Here is a 12760-nt window from a genome sequence, read left to right on the forward strand (position 1 = left end):
TGCCAGTTTTTAACAGTAACTCTTCAAAGTAGAGCCAGAGCCCTGGCAAGTAAATGAACAAGCTTTTAATACAGCTCAGTTATGTAAAATACTGTACACTGTAAAAGATCTAGAAAACTAGAGCTTCAAGTCATGTTTTAAAAAAGCCATAAGCTCAATTGAAAAACCAAGTGGAGTACAAAACTGCAACAAGAGCCCACTGACTCCATGACTTCTTGCTCCTCAAGTCCTGCAGAGCTGCAGCCATAGCCAGGAGTCATCACATTGGTCTGCTGTGTAGACAAGCCTGTCCAGTCTTGGGGTAGGTAGGAGCTGCACTGGGTCCTGATGTCATTGGGTGTTAAAATGGACCAGGCAGCAGAGTGTCGAGAAACAGCCAGCATGAAGGGAAGGTGCAACACTGCCACCCCTATCCTACCCCAAGCTTCAACTTCTGGGTATTGGTACTTCCTGGGAGCTGTGTTGAGTTCTTGCAAGTTTGCTTGTTAACATATCCACAGGAAGGCCCCACAGCATGGTCTAATGGTGATTGCTCCAGCTTGCTCAAGTACTACAGCCTATGGAGAAACAAAAGACAATAAAGTTCCATAGAGCAAGTCTAGACATCTGAAGCTGCAGGTGTTTAAATCACTCAGTCCTAACTTTTCAGAAAGAGCAGATTCAAAGAATCTCAAGACAGGAGAGGCAAATTATAATTCCCTATAACTGACAGAATAGGAAATAATATACCTCTTATTTCACCATGTGCCGCAGATGAACCATTTAGCTGACCTTCTCTTGCCATCCCTGCTAAAAACAGAATATTGGTATAGACATTAGATGAAGCTGCAACTTTTTCAAAAAACGTCAATGCACAGGTCAACTTTTGGGTGTTTGTTTTCTCCACTATGTGGATTGCAGAAATAGAATTCAGGTCGTCAAACTTGGCAGCAAATGCCTTTACCCATAACTATCTTGGCAGTCCCTGGGAAAGCTAAAACTATTAATGGCAGAAATGAAAACTAAGGGGAGCTCAGGGCACAGCTAAAGAGACATTTAGGAATGATACAAGATGAGGTTAAGAATAACCAGACAGTCATATAAAACAGGGACATTAGATTCCTTATTGCACTAAAGTTGGTTTTTGTTTGAATGGATCTCACTATGTTGCCATGTTAGGTTACAGTTCCAGACCCTCTAAAGCTCTAGCCTTCCTGGAAGTTGGATGTCTAGCAAGACTGCTTGTTAAAACAACAACAACAACAAAATCCTTGTTTCAACTTTTTAGAGTAATTTTTTTATGTATATGACTATGTTTGCATATGTTTCTGTACAATGTACATGGCTGGTGCCCGAGGGAGGCCAGAAGAAGGTGTCAGAATTCCTGGAACTGGAGTTATAGACAGTTGTGAACCACCATATGGATGTTGGAATTTGAACATAGGTCCTCCGGAACATTCAGTGCTTTTACCAAATTAGCTGTCTCTCGAGCCCCTAAAACATTTTACATACAAAACATGGCTGCTTACTCTATTCCCAACAGGTTCACACATACAGCTAATTTGAACTAAAAATTACATCTCCATTTCACTAGCTGTATTTCATGTAGTCAATATGTATGTACTTAATAAATGCAAAGCAGGGCGTGGTGCTGCATGTCTATAAACTTAGGTCTTAGAGGAGTAAGGATTATGAAAGATGAGTTCAAGTCCAGTCTGGATTACAGAGCTATTTTCAGGAAAATATAGAGTACAGAGTAAAACCCCGTGTTTTTGTTTTCTAAAAAGGTACACAAGACTAACCTTTGTTTATTACCCAAAAAAAGTACTGGTTAAATCAGTTATTACTTCCTGGTATAGTAATACCATATGGAAAACCCTTGATTTAAAAGTAGAATGGCTTGACTGGCAACTGTGGACAGCCACTCTAGAGAGCCTGTTAGCTATAGCTATCTGTACCATTCCACAACCTTCAAGATGTTAACCTAAAGTTGAGTACAGCAGAAGATACTGTTGTCCAGATTTTGTTTTATTATAGCATCTTTCTGGTAGAGGATCTCAGTGTGGATTGATTGTGTAGCCCTTGAGTGTGTGTCCCTAGTTTAAAAAATAATCAGAGCTCATGCAACAGAAAAATCCAACCTAGTCAATGTTGCAAACATCAGCCTAGGTATATTATGCTGAGGGACACCAGAAAAATTGTCCTCAAGAAAAAGATGGCAGATGATCTCATGAAAGAGACAAGCTTGAAGTGTGGCTTTTTTAAGTTTTGAAGAGAAGTGGGAAACCTTCAATGTTTGGTTACAGTGACAGCATAATAAACTACATCTCCTACTTGTAGCCCAGAATTCTCAACAAACCTGCTTTAGCCTCCAAAATCCTGGGATTGCAGGGGATGAGCCACCACAGTGATAATGATGGCTTTAAAAAAATCTTATTCCAGCCGGGCATGGTGGTACACGCCTTTAATCCCAGCACTCAGGAGGCAGAGGCAGGCGGATTTCTGAGTTCAAGGCCAGCCTGGTCTATAAAGTGAGTTCCAGGACAGCCAGAACTACACAGAGAAACCCTGTCTCGAAAAACAACAACAACAACAACAAAAAATCTTATTCCATCGAAGCATTGCTCTGACAGAACTTTAAAGAAATTTTTACTACGTTAGGATTCTACTTGGAGTCATCTGATTCAGAAAAGAAATCTGAGACTAGATTTAAGGACATTACATACTAGATTACCTGTATTTTGTGTTGTCTAAGAAACATTCAAATTGATAATAAAAATATTAAATGTTTGAAGGAGGGCTAGAGAGATGGCTCAGTAGTTAAGAGCACTGGTTCTTCAGAGGACCTGTGCTTAATCCCTAGTCCACATAGAAGCTCACACCTGCCTGAAGAGTCCAGTTCCAGGACTTTTGATACCTTCACACACCAATGACTATAAAATAATAAATTATATATAAAAAAGCTTGAAGCAGGTGAGGCATAGTGGGAATATGTTTGTAGTTGCTAGAATTGTACAGTTGAGACAGGAGGATTCAAAGTGTGAGGCCAACCTGGACTACATAGTAACTCAAAGCCTGCACTCAGGAGGCAGAGGCAGGTAGATCTCTGAGGACAACCTGGTCTACACAGCAAGTTCTAGGCCAACAAAGCTACCTAGTGAATCTCTGTATCAAACAAAACAAGCAAAAAAAACCCCCATCTTCCTACCCCCCCCCCAACCCAACAAAACTATGGTTCTTTAACAAGAGTATATAGCAAGAATATGTCTATAGAATTGGATTGGAGAGTCAGAATGACTAAATCCCAGGCTCCCCCACCTCCACCAAGCTGGGATCTTGCTATGGTGTCCAGCCTGGCCTTGACCTTTTGATCCTTTAGCCCCAAAGACTGCTAAGGGCTGAGATTATACCATGAGGTATGTACCACCATGGTTGGTTACACTTGATATCTTAAACAGCATGTGCAAAACACATTACTTTAGGAAAAGTTTCTGGTTGGGGATTTAGCTCAGTGGTAGAGCACTTGCATAGCAAGTGGAAGGCCCTGGGTTTGGTCCTCAGCTCTGAAAAAAAAGGGAAAAGTTTCTTATGGGATAAATTATAGCAGTAGAATTTCTGAAACAAGGTTTTAAAATTTTTTGATATATTCTTGAATATTTCATGATAAACTTAGCCAAGGCTGAATGGTCATCTATCTACATTTTGAAATCTAAATTTTAATTGCATCTCACTTGAACTAAGCATCTTCAAAAATGTGTGTCTGTGAAGATGTGAGCCTCCTGATGTGGTTGCTGGAACTGAACTTGGGTCCCCTGGAAGAACAGCAAGTGCTTTTAACAACAAACCATCTCTCTACAGCCCTTCAGTGACTTTTTTTAAATTGTGTGTGTGATGCATGTCTGATTGTGTGTGTGATGTGTGTGTGAGTGTGGGGCATGCATGTGCCACAGCACATGTATGGCAGTCAAAGGACCACTTTAGGACTACTTTCCAATGTAGGTTAAGAGACTGAATTCAGGTAGCCAGGCTTAATTTTAAGATGCAAGTGCTGAGGAAAGTTGACCTGAAGAATCCTTCCATGTTTTTCTTTCCCCATTATTAAAATGGCACTCTCATCCCTTCCCAAACTGGTCATACACTATACATTCCCCATCTTGGTAGTGTTTTTATTTATCACAAACAAAGGGTCATTGCTCTTTGGCCTTCCCTTACCTGATCTGCCTCTTGTGGAGATCTCACATGTCAGTCGCTTGAAATATTCTGGAAGATCAGCATAGTCATTTCCATAGGAGATGACCTTTATCCCCTTGTCCAGCATGTTTTCTCGAAGCTTCTTGAATTCATCTACATCTCCTCTCCGAACCAACATGAAATGTTCTAGGTCAGATTTATGCTTGACAGCCTCTAGGAACAGGGCCTGGAAAGTGGTGTCGTCCACTGTCCAGCCACAACCCAAGAAAAGAAATGACTTGTTTTCATAGAGTTTCTGAATCTCTCTCTTCAAGAAAAAGAGAACAACATGTTAATGACTCAGAAGACAGACACATGATATGGCTTAAGCAAAAGTCAACAGTTTGTCATTTAGCATACTGCAGAAACCCACCGATCAAGATTTAAGAGGGAAATCATTACAAGGTTTTATTTCCTAGTTATGACAATATGATGTCTGGTCTAAGATTGTACTTTTTAGCTGATATTCTTCTGATATGTATGGTGTACGTATATAAGTGTCCATACCATAACATAGAATGCATGTGGAAATCAAAGGACAACTATAAAGTCATTCCTCTCCTTCCCACCTTTACATGGATTCCAGGGACAGACTGCAAGGCTTGCACAAGTGCTTACCCACTGAGCCATCTGTCTGGTCCTTCTGTAGGTCTTCTAAACAGTTTCACCCCTTTGGCACTGGTATTTCAGGTTTAATTTTTTGTAAGATTTATGTTCTTGGGTAATTCGTCTTTGATGTATCTTACCTCTTTTCCACTTCCTGAACAAAATTTGCTAATTTTAAATCTTTTTTTTGAGTATGTATGTGTATATACATGTTACATATGTGGAGGCGAGAATTTGATGTTGGAATTTTTTTTTTTTCTATTGCTCTCCACTTTATATACGGAGGCAGATCTCTTACTTGGACCCTGACTTGTAGATTCATCTAGCCTGACTAGACAGCTGATCTGGAGGATCTCCTCCCGCCTCCACCTTCCAAGTGTTGGGATTACACTGTCCTTGGTATTCATATCACTGCTAGGGCTACAACTATCTCCTCAACATTGTGTGGCAAGTGCTGCACCCACTGAGCAATCTTGCCAGTCCTCGAACTTGTTCTTGATTGGCCTTAAAACAGAACCACTGAGCATCAGGAAAACAATTCTGTCATTAGCTATGGTTAAAGGAATTCTGATGACTAAAGTACCACTGTGCATACATTTGTATCTGTGCATAGAGTGTACACACACACACATGCGCGCACGTGCGCTGAAACATAAATGATTTTCCTCAGTATCAATGATGATCATAGTTAAAAAAGGATAAAGCCCTTATATTTCAGAAAGCATCACACTTCCTGGTCTTTCTCTGGCCCTGGCTTGTAAATACTCCATGTGACCCTGTCCTGAAAACCTCTAGCACCGAGCTGGAACAAAGAAGTGTTTCTGGTTTAAACATGTACATGTATGTGAACAAGTCCAAAACTTGAAACCCAAAGATCAGCAAACCCAAAGAAGAAAATCTCCATTTTGTCATCCTAATCAAATTGTTTTCCAAATTTTCCAAGTATACTCAGGTGTGAGTAGGTAAAGGGTCTTTTTTATAATCTATGATTTAACATTTTAAAAAAGCTGCCTAAATTATTTTGGGCATAGACTTATTAAGAAGCCCAATGATGAAGGAGACTAATGCATTCTTGATATGTGAAGGTAATGACAAAGAGGGAGTGCCATCTGCTGCTGGTTTACTAAGTACAGATAAGTAAATACCAATCCTATGATCTGACACCTAAAGGTTCTTCATTCCCCAGGATGGTATGAACATCCAAGAGACCAGGAAGTAAGGTCTGACTCTCTAGTTGTTTTGAAAAGTAAATATCCTGTTAATACCTAGAATTGACTTTAAAATGTCTTCAGGAGCAACTTCCAGAGCCAAGCCCAGTACTACTTACCATAACTTCAGTGTTCCTGAGCACATTCTGATATCCAGCTGGGTGGAGGACAATGCCACTAGGATTGGTGTAGACCCCATGGATGTGTAGCACACTTAGCTTCCGCTTCTCCTGAGCCCACTCCAGGACCTGCACAATTCATACACAGCTTGACCAGGGTGGCAATTGCTTCAAAGTCACAGTGTGTAAGAGGCTGCCTGAGGACTGGAATTTTTTATTTTTAAAGATCTATTTATTATTATATGTAAGTACACTGTAGCTGTCTTCAGACATTCCAGAAGAGGGCGTCAGATCTCATTTCGGATGGTTGTGAGCCACCATGTGGTTGCTGGTATTTGAACTCAGGACTTTCGGAAGAGCAGTCAGTGATCTTAACCGCTGGGCCATCTCACCAGCCCTAGACTTTTGACATAACTTCAGCCATGGGATAAGAATTTGAAAACCTGGTGTGTCCAATTTCTATGTTATGACTGTCAGGAATGATGGCAGCAAATCTAGTGACTTCTCTTTGAAAGTTATTATCAGAAACTAGAATCTTACATTATTTGAAGAACGATAGTTTCCACTGGTAATGGTCCAAGCCCTGGTACAACCCTCCTCCCTCTTCCTTTTTCTCTTCTCCAACCCCCAGAGGATCTTTCTATCGAAGTCCCAGCTGTCCTGGAACTCTTATGTAGACCAGGCTGGTCTCAAATGCAGAGATCCACCTGCCTCTGCCTCCTGAGTGCTGGGATTAAAACTGTGTACCACTATGCACAGCTGTTTACATTCTGTTTTTGCTCATTATTTAATCCAGGCTGGCCTTCAACTTTAAATCTTCTCACCTGAGATTACAGCAATGCACCACCACAACTGGCTCAATCCCCAATCTGTAGTTGTACTGGCTGGTTTTGTGTGTCAACTTGATAAAAGCTGGAGTTATCACAGAGAAAGGAGCCTTCAAGTTGGGGAAGTGCCTCCATGAGAGATCCAGCTGTGGGGCATTTTCTCAATTAGTGATCAAGGAGGGAGGGCCATCCCTGGGCTGGTAGCCTTGGTTCTATAAGAGAGCAAGCTGAGCAAGCCAGTAAGTAACATCTCTCCATGGCCTCTGCATCAGCTCTTGCTTCCTGACCTGCTTGAGTTCCAGTCCTGACTTTCTTTGGTGATGAACAGCAGTGTGGAAGTGTAAGCTGAATAAAGTCTTTCTTCCCCAACTTGCTTCTTGGTCATGATGTTTTGTGCAGGAATAAAAACCCTAAGACAAATTGGTACCAGTATAGCGAGGTATTCCTGTGACAACCTGACCATGTTTGGGGGAGGACTATGGAAGGACTTTAGAACTTTGAGCTACAAGAGTCATTAGGATGTTAAGAGCTCTGTGGGATGTTCTGTAGGAGCTTGGAAGATAATATTGAAAACAGTGCAGAAGATGGAGGCCTGGCTTGTGCAATTTCAGAGGGAAGATTAAAGACTCCTGGCTATTATTTGATTGTGAAGATTCTGTGGTTTTGGTTAGCTGAGGCTGAAAAATCAGCTATGATTAACAAGATACCAGAAATACTAAAGTGAAACCTTTGCATTACTGGGACTATTGATGCTGGTTAGCTGGAGCTAAGAAATTAGGGGTGGAAACCCTGTCTCCACCAAAAACAAACAAACAAACAAACAAAAACAAAACAAAAAACAAAAAACCAACAACCCAAAAAACCAAAAAAAAAGAAAAAAAAATTAGTGGTGATTAAGAAGAGACCTGAATCATTGAGGTGAAATCTTCTAGGAAATATTTTCTGAGAGCACAGAGGCTGTGTTCAAGAGATAGCCAAGGTCGTACCTCGTGCTACATCAGGACTTGGTAATGTGTAAGAGTCACCCAGGTGGTACTGGTTTTGAAGGCATTAAAGCAGTCATGAAGAGCAGCTGAGGCTTGGCACTGTGAGAGGCCAGGGAAGGCCATTGGTGAAGGTGCAGCCTCAGTTGCAATGGCTGGCCCAGGACTAACGGGGTCATGCAAAGGAGTTGAGGCTTGGCACCATGATGAGAGCCATTGGTGAAGCCTAGTTGCAGCGGAAGACAGCAGTGTTTAAGATGCCAGCCAGTACCATGAGATGACCACCAAGAACAACAGCAGCAGTGGAGTACAGGCAGCTGGAGCCTAGAAGACAAAGTGTGTGCTACAAAAGGGCAGATCTGGAGAAGCCCTTCGAGGAGCACAGAAGATTGACTGTGGTTCCCAGACATTAGAGTTTGATTTTCCTTTCAATTGTGACTATGCCCTGATATTTTTCCCTCTTGAAGAAAGTATTTTAGTGGAGCCTACAGTTAAGAGACTTTGAATTTATAAAGACTTTGAGTTTTAAAAGATACTGGATATTTTAAAGGGACTGAAACTTTAATATGTAAGAATTTGTAAAGACTGTAGATTTTTAAAGTTATTTAGATCTTGGGGATGAATAAAAAGGTAAGGGTTGAGGCTTACTAGTGATGTATTTGTGTGTCAAGTTGACAAGGGCTCAATTGTACTGGCTGGTTTTGTGTGTCAACTTGACACAAGTTGGATTATCACAGAGAAAGACGCCTCCCTGAGGCAATGCCTCCATGAGATCCAGCTGTAAGGCATTTTCTCAGTGATCAAGAATGGGAGGATTTCTCTGTTCTTAGTCTCACTGGCTTGGAACTCCCAAAGATTGCTTAGATAACTGACTTGCAAGCCCAGGAACCTTGTGCTTGTAAGGCACACAACTTTACCAACTATCTTAGGGTTTCACTGCTGTGAACAGACACCATGACCAAGGCAACTCTTAGAAGATTTAATTGGGGCTGGCTTACAGGTTCAGAGATTCAGTCAGTTATTATTGAGGTAGGAACATGGCAATGTCCAGGTAGGCATAGTGCAGGAGGATTTGAGAGTTCATCTTTTGCCAGGAGAAAACTGGCTCTCCTGTGGTTAGGAAGAGGATCTATTGCCCACCCCCACAGTGTCACACTTCCTCCAACAAGGCCATACTTCATAATAGTGCCACTCCCTGTGTCAAGCATATACTAACTGAACCACTGCTCTAGTCTTTTAATTAACTAATCCCACCCTATGATCAGAAAAAACTGTCAATATTCATAACTAAAAATCTTTGTATTTTATTGTATACCGATTTTACCTCAAAACACAACTAACCCCAAAAGTACAAGCAGGGAAGAGCAGTTTCTTTCTTACTATTCTAACTAGAAATATCTGCCATAGGCTTATGGTTTAAATGTGGCCCTCAACTCATGATGCACTTTTGTGGGGTGGGGCCTTGCCAGTAAAAATAGACCACTAGGGGAGAGATTTATGATGTTATAACCTGGTCTTGATTATGGTCTACTTTGTAGCTCCCATCACAAAAGGGAGCCTCTTCACTGTGCTTTTACTGTCAGGCCCAAAATTCCATGAAATAGCTCAAATAAGCCTTTCCTCCTTTAGGTTGTTTCTGTTGGGTATTTTGGTCATAGCAATGTGAAGAGTAACTAAAAGCACCCCTGCTACATAAATACTAACATAACGACCAGGAGGCAGCTTTTCTGAGGAAGATGCAGTCCACTACCCTGAAGTTACTGATTAACATTTTACCTTTTTCTCATCAGTAAGGTCAAGGGATTCAAGCTGTTTTCCCTGGTCAGCTGCATAGAGTTCTAGGAGATTATCAAAATTTGTAGTTAATACTAGGGCTCCATTTTCCATCAGATGGAGAACAGACTGAAGGAGCTGTTTTCCAGAATCTTCCATCTTTGATTCCAGGTCATCAAATACTTCATATAAACAGTCTTTGAAAAATGTGGATCGAACATTACTGGTACGCTGTAGGTGTGGAAGATTTGAAAGACAAACAAACCCAATTCAAATTGCTTTGTTAACTTGTTTCGGTTGCAGAATTACACATTTTGAATACTTTATACTTAAAACATCATCACTCTCACTGTAATAAAGTAGGATGGCACATGCCAAATGCAATGCTTAGCAAACAGTAAGTGATCAATGCTACACATCAGATGCACATCAGCACAAGCCCATTAAACAGGCAGTTTAGAACTGGAGAAAGGGTCTTGTTGTGGATTCCTGGCTGGCCTAGAATTCACTTTGTAGGCCAAGCTGGCCTCACTCTCTCAGCCATCTTCCTGTCTATGCCTCCCAAGTGCTAAGATTACATGTGCTGTCGTGCCTGCTTCTAATTTGTCATTTTATAAAAAGAAGCAAGTGGACAACAGATCATGACTAAAGGATGAAGACAGAAAGCAAAGTAACAATTACCCTCAAATTAGGTAAGTCTGTAGGGCATTTTCTTGATTAATGACTGATGTGGGAGGGCCCAGGGCCCACCCCATATTGGGGGTTAGAGGCAGTGATACTCAAGGCAAGCCTGGTCTTCTACAGCCAAGACTACACAGAGAGACTGTCTCAAAACAAAACAACAAAAAACCCGAAAACAAAACAAAAAACTAAATAAACGGAGGAAAGAAAGAAAGAAGGAAGTAAAATCAGGCTGATAAAGCCATGAGAAGCTAACCAGAAAGCAGCACTTCTCCATGCCTCTGCCTCAGTTCCTGCCCCAACTCACAGGGACAATGGATTGTAAGCTAAAATAAACCCCTTTCCTCCCCAAGTTACTTTTGCATGTGGTGTTTTAATCACAACAACAGAAAACCTAACAAAGACAGAGGGAAAATAGGGAATGTAGGGGAACAATATGCAGTCCATGCTAGCTTGAACTCATTATATAGTTGCCTGACACTGGTCTCAAACTCATGATCCTCTGGCTTTAGCCCCAAGTGCTAGGTTACAGGCACTTGAACTGCCTGTATATCCACTAGCATCTCTTTTTCTAGTTCTAGATATTTGGCTGCTTATGGCTGCTTAATTAAAAAAAAAAAACAAACATTTAATACTTCCTTGTATTGTTCTGTCCTGACCTAATACAGCAATCTGTTTACAGGCTTGCTATAAAAAATACCTATTACACGGCAAAATTATGAATAGATTTAAAATAACTTCATAATTAAAAACTTGCATTTTTGCAACTATTTGTTTTTACAGTGCTGGGGATGGGACCCAGAGCTTTGGGTATGTACTGATGGATTATATCCATGGCTATCAGTTATTAAAAGTACTAAACTCAGGGACTGGAGAGATGGCTCCAAGGTTAAGCTTGTGTACTGCTCTTGCAGAGGACCTAAGTTTGGTTTCCAGTATCCAGGCCAGGTGGCTCACAACTGCCTGTAGCTCCAGTTCCAAAGAATTCAGCACCTTCTTCTGAACTCCACTGGCACTCACACCCACATATACACAGTTATAAATAAATATTAACTGGACTAGAGAGATAGCTAAGTGGTTAAGAACATTTGATGCGCCACATCAGGTGGCTTGGAACTACCTGTAACTCTAGCTCTAGGGGAGCTAGTGCCCTCTGTCGAAACCAGGCATACATGAGGTACACATACATACAAGCAGGCAAAACACTCAAGCATATAAAATTAAAAAAAAAATTTTTTAAAGGGCAAAGGAAAGATAAAAAGAACTAGGTGTAGTGGTACACACTTTCATTCCCAGCATTTAAGAGGCATATTTTTGTGAGCTTGAAGCCAGATTGGTCTATATAGTGAGTTCTAGGATAGCCAGCAAAAAAAGAAAAATCTAAAATAATAATAAATACTAACCACTAATCAATTTGAAATAATCCATTTAACATATGTTTAATTACCTTTCTAGCTTCATTTAGGGTGTATGTAAATAAAATTTCTGCTGCATAACAACAGGCAACTTATCATCTAAGTGATATCATAGTTATCTTGATTTGCATAAGTATACTCTACAAGTGTGCATAGCAGCAACAAGGCCTATAACGTGTTTCTCAGAATGTATACAATGAATGAGTCAATATCCCTAAGGACTGAGGAAATACATAACCAACTTCAAGTGAGAAGTTGGTTTTATAACCAAGGACACAGTGACCCTGGGACAAAAGAAATTTGACATGAGAAAGTTAACTAGGTGAAATATTTTAACAAACATCTGATTCCTACTCTATTCTTGATATATCATTAGATAAGCTCAGAGAAAGAATTGCTACATTACTCAAGCTATCCTTGAATTCCTAGACTCAAATGATCATCTTCTCTCAGCATCCAGAGAAGCTAGGGCTACTGGTGCAAGCCAGCATGCATGGTTCCTATTGAAGCTGTAAGTTACTGCATCTAGCTGCCAGGGAGTAACATTTAAAACTCCTTGGAATAGACAGCTCCTTCTAGGTTCGCTTGAAGTAGTCTCCTATACTTTCCAGGTTTCCTTGTCTATCAATATTGAAATGTTTCAGTTTCCATGGAATCACTTAAGCAGATACATAAACACATGTCAATGTTCCTTTTTAATGTAACACAGCATTTTATGAAATAACCATTTTTTTTTGTCATTACTTACCAAATTAAGTGCTATTTCCTCAGTGAAAAGATTAGAACACAGTTAAAATTATGCCTTGCCCTACTAGAAACAAGCCATAGTTTAATGGGCTCTGTCCAATATGGTTCTATACTGTCTACTACACAGCACAGGCTTTTTACTGGCCCCTGCTGTCATCAGCTAGAGGGATTCTTTCCTAGTGTGTAAATAGA

General features: G+C 40.6%; 1 protein-coding gene across 4 annotated transcripts in view; it reads right to left on the reverse strand.

Annotated features, from left to right (window-relative positions):
* Positions 1 to 53: 53 nt before the first annotated feature.
* Positions 54 to 12760, reverse strand: part of Siral1 (SIR2 antiphage like 1) — a 53341-nt gene continuing 40634 nt past the window's right edge. For 2 of the 4 annotated variants that reach the window (XM_021171373.2, XM_085844518.1), the window contains exons 4-8: positions 9729 to 9956; positions 6143 to 6271; positions 4192 to 4477; positions 730 to 789; positions 56 to 557 (exon numbers count right to left, since the gene is read on the reverse strand). In XM_021171373.2, coding sequence (XP_021027032.2) covers positions 544 to 557; positions 730 to 789; positions 4192 to 4477; positions 6143 to 6271; positions 9729 to 9956 — 717 coding nt within the window. In that variant the 3' untranslated portion in view covers positions 56 to 543. Of the gene's footprint in view, positions 558 to 729; positions 790 to 4191; positions 4478 to 6142; positions 6272 to 9728; positions 9957 to 12760 lie in introns of all 4 variants that reach the window. The other 2 variants (XM_021171374.3, XM_029481589.2) reach the window with 2 other exon arrangements.

The sequence above is a fragment of the Mus caroli genome, unplaced genomic scaffold, assembly GCF_978045245.1.
Source record: "Mus caroli unplaced genomic scaffold, Mus_caroli_1 scaffold_11, whole genome shotgun sequence".
In the NCBI taxonomy this organism is placed as follows: Eukaryota; Metazoa; Chordata; class Mammalia; order Rodentia; family Muridae; genus Mus; species Mus caroli.